The sequence below is a fragment of the Palaemon carinicauda genome, chromosome 28 (genome assembly GCF_036898095.1).
Source record: "Palaemon carinicauda isolate YSFRI2023 chromosome 28, ASM3689809v2, whole genome shotgun sequence".
NCBI lineage: Eukaryota > Metazoa > Arthropoda > Malacostraca > Decapoda > Palaemonidae > Palaemon > Palaemon carinicauda.
Genome location: NC_090752.1, coordinates 6,265,619 through 6,284,945, shown reverse-complemented (window position 1 = coordinate 6,284,945; position 19,327 = coordinate 6,265,619). Strand labels below are relative to the sequence as shown.

At 34.6% G+C, this 19,327-nt stretch overlaps 1 protein-coding gene across 7 annotated transcripts in view; it reads right to left on the bottom strand.

The window, feature by feature from the left end:
* Positions 1-252: 252 nt before the first annotated feature.
* The window catches only part of LOC137621440 (transcription factor 12-like), a 336,645-nt gene continuing 317,570 nt past the window's right edge, over positions 253-19,327 (bottom strand). The window contains exons 2-12 of one of the 7 annotated variants that reach the window (XM_068351741.1): positions 16,960-17,041; positions 14,740-14,909; positions 13,276-13,461; positions 12,225-12,392; positions 11,296-11,358; positions 10,674-10,890; positions 10,444-10,564; positions 9,742-9,825; positions 6,768-6,913; positions 3,769-3,896; positions 253-2,415 (exon numbers count right to left, since the gene is read on the bottom strand). In XM_068351741.1, coding sequence (XP_068207842.1) covers positions 2,377-2,415; positions 3,769-3,896; positions 6,768-6,913; positions 9,742-9,825; positions 10,444-10,564; positions 10,674-10,890; positions 11,296-11,358; positions 12,225-12,392; positions 13,276-13,461; positions 14,740-14,909; positions 16,960-17,041 — 1,404 coding nt within the window. In that variant the 3' untranslated portion in view covers positions 253-2,376. Of the gene's footprint in view, positions 2,416-3,768; positions 3,897-6,355; positions 6,502-6,767; positions 6,914-9,741; positions 9,838-10,443; positions 10,565-10,673; positions 10,891-11,295; positions 11,359-12,224; positions 12,393-13,275; positions 13,462-14,739; positions 14,910-16,959; positions 17,042-19,327 lie in introns of all 7 variants that reach the window. The other 6 variants (XM_068351739.1, XM_068351740.1, XM_068351738.1 and 3 more) reach the window with 6 other exon arrangements.

Sequence of the window (19,327 nt, the reverse complement as noted above, 5' to 3'; positions counted from 1 at the left end):
AAGGAGCAAATATTAGTACTTAATGGTTGAAGAGAAATATGCAGAAATAGTTTCATGAAACACTGATTCCCCTCCAAGGCAGGTGGAACTTACACACAGTATATTGCAGTAGGTACTATGGATCCCCAAGAGTGTAGAGACATACAGCCTAAAGGAAAAACTGTATTTGAAATATTACAAATAAGTCTTGGATACTCCCACGCTATTCATGCCTGAAAATATTATCAATAGGTTTCACAAAGAAAATACAAATAATGCAAAATGGCACATTTATTATTCTACAGATGAAGTCCATGTTGAGTACCCTCGTGGATAGGCCGACACAGCGCCCACTGCACTCATCTTACAGTATTTGTACACATCACGTCATCTGGCTGAGTCAAGTGCCACAGTGCCTGGAAGCTCTGAGGCAAATGCCAGATTGGTGCCCGACTCAAACCTCTTCCTCTTCATCAACTTGGAGGAAATGAAGTTAATATGGGTAGGTGTGAGTTGGTAAGAGTTAACCAAGTGAGCATTAACACGAGGAACAGCAGGAAATTCCTGCAAGTCTCAGGCATACCAGGATGGATGGAATATTTGACAAAATTTTAATCAGGTTTCTCAAAAAATGCACAAGAAAATTTTGTGATTATTTTGTTGGCTGCTCCTGTAACAGAACATTTGTCTTTAAAAATATTATAAAATCATATCTACAAAGTTGAGAAACACACTAAAATAAAAAAAATCTTTAAAATAATTAATTTCAAATAGATAAAAATCATTAGACAAGTCCAAAGCAAATATAATCACACTGGAGGCTTCAAATATCTCCAAATAGCTGTGCCTTGAACAAACAATTGTAAACTGATGCAGAAGGTATTTATTATGTATAAGTATCAAGTCATGGTTGTATTTCTATAATAGTGGTAATCTGTTATCCAATAGAACTGGATATTTAATAAGCCTTTCTTCCCTGAAATACTACCATAACCCTGATATCTATACGCAGTAAAAAATATTTCAAGTGCAGTCAAGAGTTGAGTGGATTGGTAGTGGGTCACAGACCAAGTTTGCATTTACCAACAAAAGTTACATAAACACTTCAATTGGAATGTTTTAGCATGGCAATATAAAAAGTCCGCACCATTTTGCGACCAACATATTTTTATAACACTCGTGCCACACGGTATTTTTAAAAGTTCAGCTGCAATTTTAAACTGCAGTATAAAAGATTTAATTTTCAAAACCAAGAAGTTTGTCATATAAAGCTACACTAAAGTCTTTTAAGCTGCTGTTTTCCTAGCTGAAGAATAAGTTACCATTAATTGCCAAATAATTTTACTGACTTCCCCATGAAATCTGACCAATTGAGGCACTGTGGACTGAATTTGCCTCCTTCCACTCATGACTTAAAAAGATGGACACAGGGATCCAGTTCTTAAATAATGAGTACAAAATCAAATATATGTCAGCAGATGAACACAGGAAAATGGGAAGCACTAATAACTACACTAAAATTATGCAATTAAAGAGGAGTTGCTCAACAGCCGAAGCTAACTTTTATGATGGTAGCTTCATTAGTATGATCCTCAATGTAAAACATCTGTTCATAATAGCATTGTGCATTCTGTACATATTTCTTTTCTGATCACCTACCTAAAAATGTTTTTTTTAATAAAATAATGAGTCATTCTGTACACAATGTATAGTAATTATGTATACAATGCTAACCTAATAAAGTCAGGTTCATTGCTCGGTCTTAAAAACTGTTGCCCAGAGTATATAGCTGGTGAATATATTAGCCATATTTCTGTCCTTCATAAACTTCACTGTTCAGCTTCACTCCACACTTCAAGGCATCTTGTCACTCAATATATAATCTCTTTCCATATTCTTAACAACAAATATGAGTCCTCTCTCAACCTTGCAAAGATTCTTTGGGATCTCAGATACACACCAAGACTGGCATAACTATTTTGCACAATTCAAGAAAAGTGAAGCTATGACCACTGTCACATTTTGACCAAGCTTAGGCTGCCTTGTGATATGATTGGCTGCGAGATATGTTGTGGAAGATCGCACGCAAGAGACCACACACTGAGCTGCACTGGGCAGGGTAAGGAAAGGTTATGGGAGGCCCTGGTGACTCAACAGCTGTCCAACACTGTTCTATCCCTTGCCGAACTCGGATCCTTAAAAATATACACTAAACACATAATTGCCCTATGTCACGATCCCCTGCCACATGGATGCGCCACACATTGCCTCTCGCACAGGCATTAGGACGAGCAGCTCAGCTGTACACCATCCCTTCCAAAGAAAGGGCAGGCACCATAACCCCATTGTAGCTATTGGCAAGAAAAACTACAACTGCTGCCAGTGGTGGTCGTGTCACTAATGTGGTCCAGCACCACCATGGCTTAGATGATCACCCTGGAAAAAAAAAATGAAGTTTTAATAATCCCTGAATGTACACAAGTAAATGTTTATCACACTTTATTTATTTAACTTTCCCCAAATTCACTACTGATTGCTATTCAAGGACAGTAATTAATGCTTCTGATTTTACAAAAATAAAGACAAATCACAAAAAATTTCTTTTATTACAAAAAAAATCTATGTTATTGCTTTAAAACTAATTATAATATGAAATTTTACCACTAAAATATCTGGTTTATTAAACAGAATATTTCCATGGATACATTAGTAAAGAGACATAAAACCCAGACGACATAATCAATGAAAAAATTTCCTTCCCATTGATGTAAAATTTTACATATTTTATTTTCATGTAAGTAAATAATCAAAGGCAAAAACACTGGTAATAACTATATGTAAAATAAGTCCAATAGCAGCAAAGTAAAAAACTGTATGTAAAAAATAGTTACATGGCACAAAGGGTTAACAAACCACTTTAAGTATGATGATTATTCATGACAAATTTGTCAGGTAAGCAAGATATGCTTTTCACCTAGCTTTTTTGGATATTAAAGGATACCCAATTTATGAGTGGACTCGGAAACCATTTTAGGCGTTGCCACTTCCTTCTGATAATTTTGAAGCCCACCTGATTTGATCTCTAATTTATGGGCATACCAAAAAAAGGAGAAAAGGGTTGCCTAATAAGTCATTTACCCAGACTTGAAATGTCAAAGTATATATAATCCTTTAATATAGTACTTTCTTTAAATTGTTTCCGTAGTTTTTTTTTCAATCGCATGATAATAGTTGAACTTCTATAACAAAGGATTATATTGGTATAGAAAAATTATCTTGCAAGTAGGAAGGATTTGAGTTTTGATATCATAAATTAATTTCTTCAATTCTGATTGGTAATAAAGTATTTTTACATTAGCCATTTCCTGGAGTAGCCTCTTGATTTTGGCAGCCCATGGGTAATAACCAGAAAGTTATCAGACTATCACAGATCAGTTCACCATCTTTTTGATATCTTCGTTGCATATATGGCATATTTGACTGCTTGACCGATTCCAAATTAAATGCACATTTCCCATTTAAAAAACTCGATGTATGGCATTTTCTTTCTCCAGGATGAAGGACACGACATGGGAAACCGTCCTTAAGTGTTTAAGAAAATCCACTATGCAAAACAATGAATATGGAAGCTTATTTCCTACCATTTTTTACAGAAAATCAGCAATGCTGGAGAAAGGGTCAGAGTCCACTCCTAAAATGGGTTTTACCATAGCTTCAAGGGCAAAAAAGGTCAATGAATCGAAAACCATAGGATACCAATCACTCCCCTTCCTCTAATACTGCACTTACTGGTAGATTTGGAAAGGGCGGGGCCATACTGGAAGGGTGAGGCAAATGAGGTGGCGGTAGTTTTGAACCATCTGATTTCTCTTCTTCACGTCTTTTCAAACATGCAGCTTTTGGATTCAAGTTTCGTTCTGTAAAGTAAAAACATATATTAGTATTGCTGTTCAAGTCTCATAAAAAATCTGACTATTGGATTAGCAAAACACATGGACAAAGTTTTTAAAATACAGTACTGTATTATGTACAGTAAACCCTATCTTTCCAATTAAATCAACAGTCAATAGTGGCACAAAAAAATCATTCCTAGGTTATCAATTTTCATGGAATACTGAATTTGGAGGCTAAATTTTACAAATGTTACAAAACTATTCTGTCTGTTGATTGTGAAGCCTGCTTTTGAAATATCATTTGCTTCTAAAGGAGATAATTGAAAATATTCTTTATAATATTTCTACTACAGGAAAACATCAATATCAAAAGCAAACATATTAAGTTAGCTTTGGATATTTTGTCTAAAAATAGGGAGTCTGCATGAATATTGTATATGCATATAGTGTATTTAAATGTATACTTTACTTCTTTATCTGGATTAAAAGACCCATTATATCATCAAAATATGTCAATGATATAAATGAAAAAATAAACTCTGTATTTTCAGGATCCACCAGTGTTGCCATTTCAGTTTATTTTCTCTCGAGTGTAGGGCTTTTCTTATTTTTTTAGCTCATTTCTGAATTTACAACGGCAACACTTTCTAGTACCCTTTTTGAGAAATCTAGCTTGTTTTTCAATTGGCATGCTTAAGATGATATTACTCTTAAACTTAATACTGTTTGTTAATCTAAATGCTTTTGTTATCAGTTAAATAATTTGCTTAAAGTTTGGCCGAGGAAACACGGGAAAAAAAAAAGGTTTCTCGCCACAAATTATCATCACAGTAAGCTTATCAATATCCTATCCTCAATATCTTTTATTCATTGTTTACATCTTATTTTTATCATTATGTTAAATTTAGTGGTACATCTCTATCCTATTGCAACAAAATAATTGAATTTGGTAACTATATCAAAAGCACTTTAAAATCTGAGATGGCAACCTTGGTGGCCTTTTTCAAAGAAAAAAGAAATTATATATAATCAACTATACCAAGTTCAATACAATATTTTCACTTTTAACATCCTGCCCATAAATTTAAGATTTTAATCAACATCATAACCAGTAATAATTCAAGGGGTTATGATACAAATTACTGTACTATACCAACCAATAAAAATAAATTATGTATCTTGTTTCTCAAAAACTCAATATTGTAAATTACAGTACTGTAATTCAAAACTGTAAATGACTTAAAGTTTTCATATTATTCTCTTTAATACCACTTATCATAAATCCTGTATATAAGAGCAAAATTTGGCAGCATTCTTCTTATTACTTCTAAAATCATTTGAAAACAATTAAATATAGGTCTATGATAATAGAACCAACCCCATTCCTAGCCTTGTCTTATTAATTTCCTCTAATTTACTGAAAATTTCAAAACGCGAACAAGATCCAATTACAATTCAAAATATAATATAAACTATTACCAGATATAAAAATCAAGAGTCAAAACACCACGATATACATGTACCTTTTCTATGACTAATTTCTACAGTGGTTTGGAAAAGGGAAGAAAAGATCTACACTAACACCTAGCTCCTAGGTACATACTATGCATTTTATTTTCATTCTTTATTACTCCAATGAGCTAATCGAGACCATTTAGAAAACAAAACCATTGATGCATTATCAAGTAACATGTAACACATTAAAACCCAAAACAAATACTTACAATACCATAATTACCGGTAACCAAACGATCCCAACATGCAACACAAGCTTACAGTAAAAAAAAAAGAAAACCCAAGGGCAACAAACAATTGGCAATACTGAAAGAAAGATATGTGCAAAAACGAAGCCACATAAAACAAAGAAAGTATTTATCAAATATATTTTAAAAAAGGGTACACTGAACAAACTAAAAACTGGTAAGAGGTAAGGTAAAAAATCACCGTGATAGTTTTAACGGAATTGGAATTAACGACTGTTCCCATTAATTTTGAATATATACTTGATGTCGGTGTAAGGTGCTCTATGCAATGCCTACGCAATGCCTCTGGGTGTAGACTCATGCTAAATGAAAATGATGCAATAAATCTACCTCAGAACTTATAGCAAAAAGTGTTCATTAAATAACAAAGCCAAAGTTCTCTTTATATCTGGAGTCCATAAAATCTGATTGCTGAACCCCTAGTTTCACAATGAAATCTAGGATCGGCAATTCCGTAAAGAAACACCAGCAATAAGATAAGATAGTAGGGTCCCATTCAGTCCGCAACCATTAAAACAAAATGAAAAGATATAAAATAGGCAAAGTAACGTAGAAAACCCCATTGTAGAAATTAAGAAGAGAAATGATAAAATAGCTAATATGGAATAGTTAAATGAATTTCTTATTCAGCAGAGCTGATAACTAGTAGTATGGAATTCAATGAATGCATAACATGAGACACCAAAGACTGCACACAGTCTATTAATAACAAGTGTGTACCTCGGACTTGTTGTTCTAGCGACATTATAACATCTACAGCCATGTTGAGAATGCCAAGCTTAGTTTGGGGCTTGTCTGTTTTCAGATGTGTCATACACATCCTCCCCAGTTCCTTGAGAGCGTCGTTTATGTCACGGATTCTGATCCTGGAGGATGAAAGAATGGGTGACCTTGTGTTAGTGCTAATTAGTTAGTGGATGGGTAAGAACCCCCAAGCTGGGTTTATCTCTGCCCTACCCGACCCTCAATCCACCTACCCCTACCATTCCACAGCTCTCTAGATAAAACAGTTTTAAACCACAGCTAATAATTTGCATTATCCTTAAACAGCAGTGTGGTGGGTGTGGTAGCTGGGTGGGGTGGGGTGAGGGCAGTGTAGCTCCCAGAGGTAGGGTCAGCATGGGAAGCTTACCTCTAACCTGCTGCTCCAGGGTGGTGATCACCTCAACCGCCATGTGCAAAATGTTTAGCTTGGTCTGCGCCTTATCATTCTTACAATGGATCATACACATACGACCTAATTCCTTAAATGCTTCGTTTATATCACGAACTCGTATTCTGAAAGGCAAAACCGTAAATGTCATCATCATTGATAACCAAAGAGAATTGAGTAATGAACTTGGAAGTATAGTAGTGAAGCACGTAAGTATTTGAAGAGTCAAGTTGACAGATTTCAGCCCCTTCATATGTGGGTTGTCTGGTAGTTACAAATAATGAGCACATTTACGGTTTCAAATCCTACTACTTTCTATGTCGTCAAACTCGCCTTACACCCTTATATATATATCTGGAAGTGAAGTATTTCAATTAATTTGGAAGTAAACTGAAAAAAATGACAGAATAACCACCACTATGAAGGGGAAAATATTCATAATGTAGACTAAAAAAGGCCAGAAAGACTAGAAACTAGTATAAGTTTTCTATAATACTCAATAACTGTAAAATGAAAAACAAATTAAAGACAGCAAAAACCATTATACTGCAGTCCATACCAATTAACTGAAATAAAAGAAATTTCAAAGTTTAAGATTAAAAATATTAACTGCTGACAGAAGTAACCTAGTAATATAATTGTTTTAAATTTCCACATCTCACTCTAAAGGGCCCACAGCCAAGACTTTACATAAAAAAAAAAGGGGGGGGGGGGAAATAGGTGGCCTTGTTAACATCAATACTGTACCTTTGCTTGATCATCCATATATTTTTTTTCTAATACTTCTCTTCATAACTGAACTTGACATTACACTACAGCAGTTGGTAGGGAACATGCCTTCGCCACGTAAAGCAGTCTTATTTAGCTCCATTTGTACTATGATGTATTCTTCCAAATATTATGGATTTGCCCTTGGGACATAACCAAACTATGTTTCGTTGAAATTGGTTCAATAGTTTTTGCGTAGTATTCACAATAAAAAATAAACTAACAAAATATATGCTATTTAACATACGATTATTTTCATAGTATTGCTGAGTACTGATACTTTGATGTACTTTATCCAAAACGTTACAGCTTCATCATTGGGTCACACCAAACATGACTACAAGTTTGGTCAAAACCAGTAAAGTAGTCTTTAATAAAAGTGGCTCACAAACAAATAAATAAACGATGACATACCCTTCGACAGATCTTCAAGTTTGGGGAGGGCAAAAACGCCTTTAAAATACTAGCCAGCTAATTTTTTAGAATTGAATTTAAAGCAATTTCACTAAGCTGAAAGTTTCATGCTACATTGTAGGCCAAAATAACCTAGTTTAGTGAAATAAAAACATCTAACCATTGTCAATTCACAATACTGTACAGTACTGTATATCTTGGGTATAAAGACATCTATTATCAATTTCCTTGTCATTATTATTATCCCCATTATACTTATTTGTCTAACTTTGCTATGTTACCCTATACAGTACCTTATTTACATTCTATTTCCCCACCCCCAGAAAAACTACCAAACATAGGAAGAAAAACATCTATATTTATTTTCCAAAATTGACAGATTATTAATGAAAGTACCATTTATGTCAATTTTGTAACCACAAACTATCTTGTCCTAAGCGAAGATCCACGTTTTCATTTGCATCGTTTCATGTTATTTATAACATATTGTAGTATTTACATTTTTCTTGGTGGTAGAGACTGAAACACTGAAACAGCAGAGGTATTTACAAGAAAACCGAAAAAAAATTAAAAGCTTTGCAAAATATACTTCTAGTTTAAGATATAATGGAATACTGCTCAGTAAAGTATTCAAGAACATAAAAATGAGTTCAGAAACAAATCCTTGTAGAATAAGGTCAGGATCTGCAACAGCTGCCTCACAATATCTATAAAAAAGAACTCATAGAGCTTATACTCTAAAATAAATAATCAATCCAATTTAAAAATACATAAAGAATCAATCAGGAAAATAATAGTTTGTTACCAAAATAAAACCAAATACTGACAGAATCACCGTATCAAACACTAAAATGTGTTTTACAACTACTATACTGCATTAACTCTTATCACATGAATATAAAATAAATGCAAGAAAATTTTCCTGCCCAATTTCTCTATGCATAAAAGGAAGAGCATAAAAACTGAAGGACTGGTCTTAAAATTAAATCAAATACAGTATAGCAACTTAAATAAGTTCTGCTCAGCTTGCTGGTGACATCAATTTCTTCTATAATCAGCGACATACAATAGAAAAAAAAAAACACAGATTTTTCAAAGGCTTAGCCCTCACTTCATATTCAGAACAAAAATCAAAAGATATATTTTTATCAAGCAACAAAGAATGAAGTTAAATATGGATTTCTCAAGGGAATGTTCAGAACAAAAATTTAATGTCGCATATAAACTACACAAGCAAGTGTTCAATATAGACGTTAATTCTGCAATTCAATTGATTTTTTTAAGGGAATAGAGCAAATCATTATTCCATTGTTGCAAGTTAAGACTTGAAGTAACCTTCATAGCTATTGCTAATGTTCATTTCTTTATTAACCTTTCTGAATTACGACAAAGGTAAAACCATTCCCCCTCCATAATAAATTATGCAACAGAGTACAGCATTTGTGATATAGATTGAACACCTTCATTATAATACTGAGAGCCTAAAAATGTATATGCTTGACAAAATAATAATTTAAAACAAATCAATTTCTACCTTAAAAAAAATAACAGTATTAATAAAATTAGTAATGTATGATAATTTGCTCCATCCTCAAGAATCGAAGATTTTAATTCGTTGGTCAGTTTGACAAATAGCCAGATAAAAAATAATAAATAGATATGAATGAATTAAAAAATCTCTCAAATGCTTAAAATCTCACGTATTTTCTAATTATTCAAGTGATTTTTTATTCTACTGACTCATTGCATACAAGTGGAATTCTGAGATTACCTTTCTCTTGCATTGTTTGCCTGGCGACGTTCTTTCTCTCTTAAGGCTTTAGTCTCAGGGTCTGCACATTCATCTTCCTCCGTGCTGGAACAGGAACTATGGAGTGTCAATAAAATCAGTCTCTTTCCTCCTCCAAATACGAGTTACAGTATTCATATTTTACATTTTTTGCGAGATAAAACTTTTATACGATGCAAAATTATTACAATGCAGTAAAGTATATCAGATAACAGAATATATTGAAACATTACAAAATCCTTACAATCTAATAACACATACTGTATTTGTTTAGTCACAACAAAATATCATACCTTGCCAATGATTTGTGATATTAAAATGGTGGGTTGGTATGTCTATTCTATTATGTGAATTCTACCCTTGTTCTTGCCATTATAAATTGGCATTTTACTTACAATATGTCATAGAGAAACAGACCCAGCAAGGATTTACAATTAATGCACATGCAATGGGATATAACTGTTAAATGTACAGTACTATAAATGTCCCCAAATGAAATTGTTACAACCCCTCTAAACTCGCATGTTCACACTAAACCTAAACTAAGATGGCTCAAAACTATATATCCTACAAATAAGTACCAAAGGAAACAATTTAAAATTCAATATCATTAAACTTAAACAGAAATATCTACCTATTATCACCTATCAATTAATAAAAGAAAACAAAATAAAAATAAAGTACCTTCGAGACCTTTTTCCGCTTTTCGCGCCTGCAGCAATAGAACTTGCCACTGTAGTTGTTGGGAGATGGGTACTTAATTCTTCTTTAACATCTAGTTTATCTTTTACACCATCACCCAAACCTGCAGGGAAAATAAATTATGTAATGTAACAAACTTGAAAATGTAAAGGATTTAAATGATTCAAAAATGAGCTTTGGCGATTTATTTCAGATTAAACACAACGACCTACCTGGTACGCCCAAAGCTTTCAGGTCTTGGGAATGGGAACCTAGAGTTGTAAAAGTAGAATTAGGGGGACCACCAAGATGGGGGTCCAATCCTGCAGGATATGGTGGTAAAGATCCTCCATGTGTTAAGTGGGGCCCTGCAGGTAGCCCCCCGGAGGTTTCTGCGTGTCGCTGCAAAACGTTGACAGCATCTTCCAGTCGCTCATCTATTCTTGATCCCTAAAAGTATCAATATACGTGGGTCATGAGTATCCACCATTAGACAAATGAAAATAAACTTTTTACGAGCTTTTGGAAATATTTTTATATTACCTAAATGAAACATTCACAAACTTTGATATATAGTACCATGCTTACTGAGGTCTGTACAGCAAAAATATTTTTATCAAAATAAAATAAAAATAAGAAAACTACCAAGTTATCTGGTGGAATAATTACCATCAAATTACAGAGTATTTGAAACTATCCCAAATTTTAAAAATACTTAAACAGATTCATAACTTTAGAAAAGCCCTAAAATCAGTCTACAGGTTTTTGGAAAATCTAATAATAAGAAAACTTTGTTCATGACACACAGTTCTCACACAAACCCAAGCCTAAGTGAGGGTGCATCAGATACAGTACCTCAATACCGTGATCTCGAAGGTAGTCGATTGCTGACTCTAAGTTGTCCTCTGCCATACTTGGCTATAGTGCAACAAAGAAGAAAAGAAGAAATGTAAAACCAAAAAAAAAGAAAGAAAAAACATGCAACTGTGTGAAAGTGACTCTACAACATGCAAAATAAGGATGGTGCAATTTAAAGAACACATTATCATCAAAATTCACCATGCTAGGTCAGTAGACAAGACAACATGCATTGTTGTCACAGAAAAGTAAAATATGAGGATGTTGGAGCATAGCTACTTAGGGTGCTTTATTCAATAAAGATAATACTACTTGTCCCTCCCTGAAAAGTACAGTATTCAATTCTATTTAAAAACTCTACTACAGAGTAAAGGTTCAAGGAAATCCCCTTAAATTTTAATACCTTTAAAAACAGAAAAGGGTACAGCATTTAACTGTCAATACAACTACTGTGAAAACAATCCCACTTTAATGTATAAAGAATATAAAATACTGTGGCATTTATTATGCTTCCTAAAATGAAAAAGAAAAAAAAATAAATAAAAGAAAATATAAAAAACAACTAAAATGTGTATGGTGGACCTGGCACATACTAAAAAACAAAACAAGCAGCTAAAAGCTAGCACTTGTTAAATTAGAATTTACCTCAATCTGAAGTGGAATTACAATGACACTAAGTTCTACATAACAGAGAAAAACAAAAAACTACACTCATGCATACTGAAACTGATCACAGTGGGGATGCTATAAAGATGCTGTTGTGTAAAAGGAAATGCCAAAGACAAATGCACATCCATTCTGTACTATAACAAGTGTTGGCTTTATGCTATGCAAGTGGGACTTAAATATTAAATCAAGTGCTGCAAGACCATCAAATTACCACGACAAAACATCACTACAAAATCTAAGCAAGTACTTAAGCTTACCATTGGAATAGATCGGTCATAATGAGGTGACGTAGGAGTGTGAGGCTGAGGCCACTGTTGAGGGGCACCACTAGATGCCCCTGAAGTGAGTGGAGGAGGAGACGTGGCTGACACAGGGGTACCAGGATTAGAACTATAGCTGCTCGAAGTCTGTTCCCCAGGGTAAATCTGATAACAAAGTTACATATCTAAATTCCAAGAAATTTTTTTTTTTTTTAAATCTAATGTATTTAGACTACTGTATATTTCTAGTAACTTATTATGATTAAAAATCTTACCGAGAAAGAAAAGATAAAGACTAAATAAAATTATTTGCATTTCAGCATCTATTGCATACCAACTAATGCTGGCAGAATAAGTTCACTTCGATGAATATCTACAGTATTGAAATAATATGCTACCATAAGAACTAATATAAAACCTGATAAATTATAATTTACGTATATGTGATAAAATTTTATCATTGAATCGATTTACTCTCAAGAAAGGCTCATTTTCATGAAATTGATGAAAGTGAAATGGCTAAATTAAAATCTATCTTTTTTTGGAATTAATGAAGAGCTGATGGCAGTAATGAAAATTTCAGTATTCTTCATTTCTAAATACTGAAACTTTCAACTGTACAGTAACAGTTACAAGAGCAAATGTGAATTTGTGATAAATTCTATCAAAAAAGGGATTCCTAATTGACCAAGGCTAGATATACAACCCTCGCAGAATATAAACATATTTTCTAATATAAAACTATAGTTTTCTCTAATCTTGACACATGAAACACTTTTCCTCGATATCTTGATGGAATGCTATGGATATAACTTTTTTAGGTATGAATCCAGACATGCAGTAAATAGTAGTTTGATGACCAATCCTTCAATGGTAACTTTAAGATACAGAATTACGAATGGTTACACAATAAAATATACTGTACTCAACCATATATGGTATGTTTCAGTACAGTACATTAATCTGTTTATGATATGCTTCACACTGCTTTTAAAGAAAAAAAAAATGTGGGTAACAATAAAACTTAAAAATTAAAGTCAAAACTTACAGATGATAATGCTTTGCCTAAAGCATCTCCTGTGTTGGCTGTAGGAGTGGCCTGGGTGTGGTTAGGCACCGGTGAGTGTGTATATAAAGGGGAAGAGGTAGCCACTGACCCCCCACCTGTAGTGCTGCTGGCACCAGGCCGAAATGTAGACATAGGTGGGAGACCACTTGGCATATGATCATATCCCTGTTAAATAAAAATATACATAAATATACAATAATCCGTGTTATAATTGACACCAATTACGATCGATTTCAAATTTGTTCAAATCCAATCATTCCACAAACAAATCCAAAGGTTTTTCAAAAATTATTTGAGAATATTAACTGAAATAACCAACACTTGATTATTCATTGATATATCAAGAACATCCTTCCATCAAACCTATACGCAGAAGGGATAATGGGTCCCTTCCATTAAAAAAAAAAATCCCATGGTCACTTTAAATAATTGAATGAAAAATGGTACAGTATTCTGCCAAAATTTACTCATCCCAAAGATATGTTATTGCGAAATCTCATTCACATCCATGAAAGATATAAAAACTATCATGGCATACTATATCACATTATTCAATACAACGTATAAGGATGCACTTTAAAACTTACAGTTTACAAACAAGAAACTAAAAAAACTACAAAAAAAAAAAAGTTACCATATACAGTACTGTATAAATTGTATGACCTGATGACCATTTCTGCGTCAGGCAATGCCATTGAGGAAATGAAGCCACATATCCCTATTATACCTTTACATTTACAGTATCTAAAAAATAACCTCCAGAAATTAATTGATAAATTTTCAGGGGAACCGTCCAACTGAATTGTCCACTTAACAGATAAAATAAACATGTACTATATATATACAGTATCTCAATTTTGGAAAAAAATTGTCTGTAATCAGGCAATTCTGGAGAGCTATCCAATTTAAGCATACACACCCTTTCCAGTATCAACATAAAGTGGGGTGCAAACTGCAACATATTAAAAAACAAGGAGACCTAAGTATAATAACTAATAGCTGACTGCAAATACAGATTGCTATCTGTTATATTATTTAACATGTGCCCCAGCCCTAAAATATGCCTGCCTGAAATTCATTTTTCTGATATTTTGGCTTCAAGCTGAATCTTTGAAAAAAGCTATAGCTTCCTGTAAGTTTAATTATCTTCTGTGCTATGCCACTATTTATTTATACAGTACAACAGGTTCTCATACAAATTCATACGACATCAACCTTTACCTTAAGGGAACCATACATAATTTTTTCTGGATACTAGTTCTTATCATGATCCAATTCAAGATTACTACTAATATTATCATTACAGTACTACATAAGCTACAACCCTAGTTGGACAATCAGGATGCTAGAACACCAAGGGTTCCAACAGGGAAAATGGTCCATTGAGGAAAGGACAATATGGCTATTTCACATCATACCCCAAACAGAAGCTTTTCAACTTACCATGGGGTCTTGTAGGTGCGGTGGCATATAATGAGGTTGGCTAAGATGTGAGGAGGGACCCATCATGGACGGTGAAGGATATGGGTAACTCCCACCCACAGCTCCTGGCCCTGCTGCTGCTGCTCCACCAGCACCGCCGCCTGACGCGCCCCAGACGTCAACCCCACCATCTGTAGATTTAAGAAATAAATGTAAAAATACTGCACTTAGCATTATGTCTTTAGATTCTTATCTTCACAGATTACTTCTGATTTAACTAAAACTTAATTACATGCAATTTACTCTTCTCTGAACATAGAATTGCTTGTGTTGCAACATTTTCACTTTCATAAAATAATACCTGGATATGCTTTATATCTCCAACTAAAAAGAAAAAAATTAGAGCCAAGATGGGAAATTCAGGTTTAAAGCAGTATACAAGACATACATATACAAGAGATTACTCATTACTAATTTTGAGTGGCCATAAAACTGTTAAATGAGTATGAAAGGACACACTAGCCAAGTGTCCCTCCCTCTAGTTGATAATGCTTCATAAAACCATCCTCCTCCTTTAGTTCCCAAATAAATTTCAGTGTCCCACATGCCATCACAAGATAAAAGTCAATTCCTGGAAAGTCTCCCTAGCTGCCACCAACTACCAATCACATTTATTCCCTTTCTCACTCCTAATATAGTAAACATAACTTTACCACTGACTGGAAAATTGCTGCATTATGATTTTTGATAAATAGTTACTACTGTATTCATAAAATACACTTTATTCTAGAGGAATATGCCAAAACTGTAAGCTACCAAAATGCTATTGCATGAAAATTTGAACTAATCAAGAAGTATATGCTGTAATGCATATTACAGTGTACAATAAACAAGATAGTATTTAATAAATGCAGCATTACATAATTATCAGCAATTTAAAGACCATTTATATCGAAATCTCATAGCCAATGCAGAAACCAGTTTTATTATTATTATTATTAAATGCTAGGCTACAACCCTAGTTGGAAATGCAGGATGCTATAAGCCCAGGGGCCCCAACAGGGAAAATAGCCCAGTGAGGAAAGGAAACAAGGAAAAATCAAATATCTTAAGAATAGTAACATTAAGATAAATATTTCCTATATAAACTGTAAAAACTTTAACAAAACAAGAGGAAGAGAAATTAGATAGAACAGTGTGTCCGAGTGTACCCTCAAACAAGAGAACTCTAACCCAAGACAGTGGAAGACCATGGTACAGAGGCTATGGCACTACCCAAGACTAGAGAACAATGGTTTGATTTTGGAGTGTCCTTCTCCTAGAAGAGCTGCTTAACATAGCTAAAGAGTCTCTTCTACCCTTACCAAGAGGAAAGTAGCCACTGAACAATTAAAGTGCAGTAAATTTCAGACACCATTGCATTTATTATCTTTATAAAAATTGTGGGAAAAATACAAGATCAATTACACCTATGAAAACGGAAAGCCATCATCGAAAATCTATCATACAATAAGAATTCCTTGTGGTGGCGTATCACCCTCACTGATGATCGTTAGAAAGTTAGTTCTTTTAGTAGCAGCAACCTTGCCATCCTTGTGAGCTAGAGAGCAAGGGAGCCTATAAGTCTACCTGCCGAGTCATCAGCAGCCATTGCCTGGCCCTCCCTGCTCCTACCTTGGATGGAGAGGAAGCTTGAGCGCAATGAGGTCAGTCTCTAGGGTATTGTCCTGCTTGCTAGGGCAATGTCACTGTCCCTTGCCTCAGTCATTCATGAGTGGCCTTCAAGCATTATTTTGACTGGAGTTTTATATGTATATATATATATATATATATATATATATATATATATATATATTATATATATATATATATATATATATATATATATATATAGAGAGAGAGAGAGAGAGAGAGAGAGAGAGAGAGAGAGAGAGAGAGAGAGAGAGAGAGAGAGAGAGAGAGAGAGAGAGAGAGAGAGAGAGCCTATGAGGCCATTCTTTGCCAAAAAGGAACTAATGAAAACTACAGATTTCCATGAATAAAAGTACGATTGGACAGCAAGATGGATGGAAGGAAGCATAAAGATAAAATATGGTGTTTATATAACAAACCCATAATAAATAATTAGATGAAGATTACGTATAGAAGGGTAAGAACAGCATTAGGCATTTCAAGAATCAGAAAATGATAAAACCTGTAACTTACTGGTATTGAAAGTTACTAAAAAAAAACAATCCTTACCGAAATAGGCCTCCCCATATGGCCCACCAGGTTTGGGAGATGTGTACCGCGGAGAATCCTGGTTGAAGTCGTCTGATCCATACTGGAAAGATAAGAAATTAGAATTATAATGTGAAAATGACAGCAAACTTCATGTATAAATAAAATGACAGTGTACAGTTATAACTTCTGCTACAAATCATGTAAATTTGAATGATAAAATAAATGGTTTAGTAATCTAACTATGAATACAGAAGCTACAAATATTGGGGAAAACAACAATAACTATGATTTCATTTACAGAAGTTCCCTGTTTTAACACACTACCCTGCGTCCCTGGGTACATAAAAAAAAACATTGTGAAGTGAAAAGAACTAAACCTAAACTGAAGTGTAATACAAGAAAGTCTAGCTAATGGTACTTAAGTAAATATTCCTGTAGATTTAAACGTCAGAAAAAAACATGATTTACACAAGAAGCTAGAAAGTTACACCCTTTCTTCGGGGCATGAAAACTGTCATTATCCCACAAAAATACAAATGACTAAATATGTAGAATATACCATTGACCTGCAAGCTATCCACACTCCGGATGCACTGTCTGATCAAGATATCCGGAGGTGCAAAGAGAGAAACGTATAAAGAAAGTAACGGAAAGGGGGGAGGGGGGGGGGGGGAGGGAGGATGATGTCAGGAAGGTAATATCGGCTAATATCACTTATCGCGTCCGAGGGCCAGCAGCAAACCCAATAATGTAGCCACGGCCGCCCAACGCCTCCTCATCCAATAATGGGCAAAGCCAATGGTTCTGCTGTTCCCAGTAACCCCCCCCCCTTCCCCTCCCCTATCCACTTACCCCCCCCCCCCCACTATCCTCAACCAAATCACCCCTACCCATCTACGTCTTCAAGGGGAAAAAACTGGGGGAGGTGAACGTGGACAAAATGAAAAATTCAAACGATCATGATTATTCTAAAGATATATAACTAAATTATATCTTACGAGGATGTGAAATTGGTAGACAGAAAATAATAAAGAATATTCTGCCTTTGGAAACCACGTAACGTTACGACAGATTAGTAACTTGGACGTGTTCATGCGGGCTTTTTTCAGAGCTTGTAATAATGCAACAATATAGGCTAATACTAATACATCAGACTTGGAATACAGTAAATATCAGTCGATTTAGGAAAAGATACGCAATGCCGTTTAAGTATCATGATATTCAGACACCTGGAGAGAGAGAGAGAGAGGAGAGAGAGAGAGAGATGAGAGAGAGAGAGAGAGAGAGAGAGAGAGAGAGAGAGAGAGAGAGAGAGAGAGAATACAATGTCTGAAAGTTCATATATGAACGTAACATTTTACGTCTATAATACAGACGGGAAAAATCTTTTAATGAATATCACTCCAGACACCTATAACTAAAAAGAAGCATTAATATTATGTAATTCTCTTAGTTTCTATAAAAATGGTATTCACCAACAACAATAGTTGGCTATCCACAATACCTAAAATTATTTCAATAACATTACCAAACAGCATGTGCCATATCAATCAACGTCTCTTCTGGTATACATGTTCCATTTGATAAAAAGATGAACCAAGGTAAATTTACGGAAAACTAAAAGAAAGTACATAACATCAGTTAATGAAAAATGAACTACAACTCATAATTTAAGACGTATTTTTTACAGAAAGTTACAAATTAGAATAACTGGAACCCATTTAAGCTGTGTATGGAATACACCACACGAGAGAGAGAGAGAGAGAGAGAGAGAGAGAGAGAGAGAGAGAGAGAGAGAGAGAGAGCATTCATAACTTTCACTTATCAGGTAACATAGTACCGACTAATCAAAGCACATAAAAGAAATTTGTTTCCGAAGACACTAGACACAAAGCTCCCCCAACATGAAGCAGAAAGGACGACCATCTCCCTTCCTCTCCATCTTTCTCTCTCCCCCCACCCCCCTTCTCCACTCCATTGCCCTTTTCCTCCTACCCGCATCCCGAAGCTGGTCCTCCCCGTGTTTTCCCTCACACGAAACAATACGAGAGACTCCGAAAACCAACTGCGGTGACTTTAATATGAGACTTATTGAAGCTATAAACTGGAGTAAATAATAAATGGACACTCATAAAGCTAGGAAGTGCCAGACCGGACATCAAGAAAGCGACAAGAAGGACGTAACCCCCATCTCTCGCTAAGGTTCATCCGCCCATTGGCTCCCAGAGGAAAACCATCCTTTCTCGTCTCCCGAGTTACTCTATGGCTTGTTCATTAAGTTGAGAAGATAATTTCGCGTAGCTGAATATGAAGAGTGCACTCAAGAAAATTACTTAATACGACCGATAAATGGGTGGGTGTAAACATAGTTCGGTCCCTTAAAATC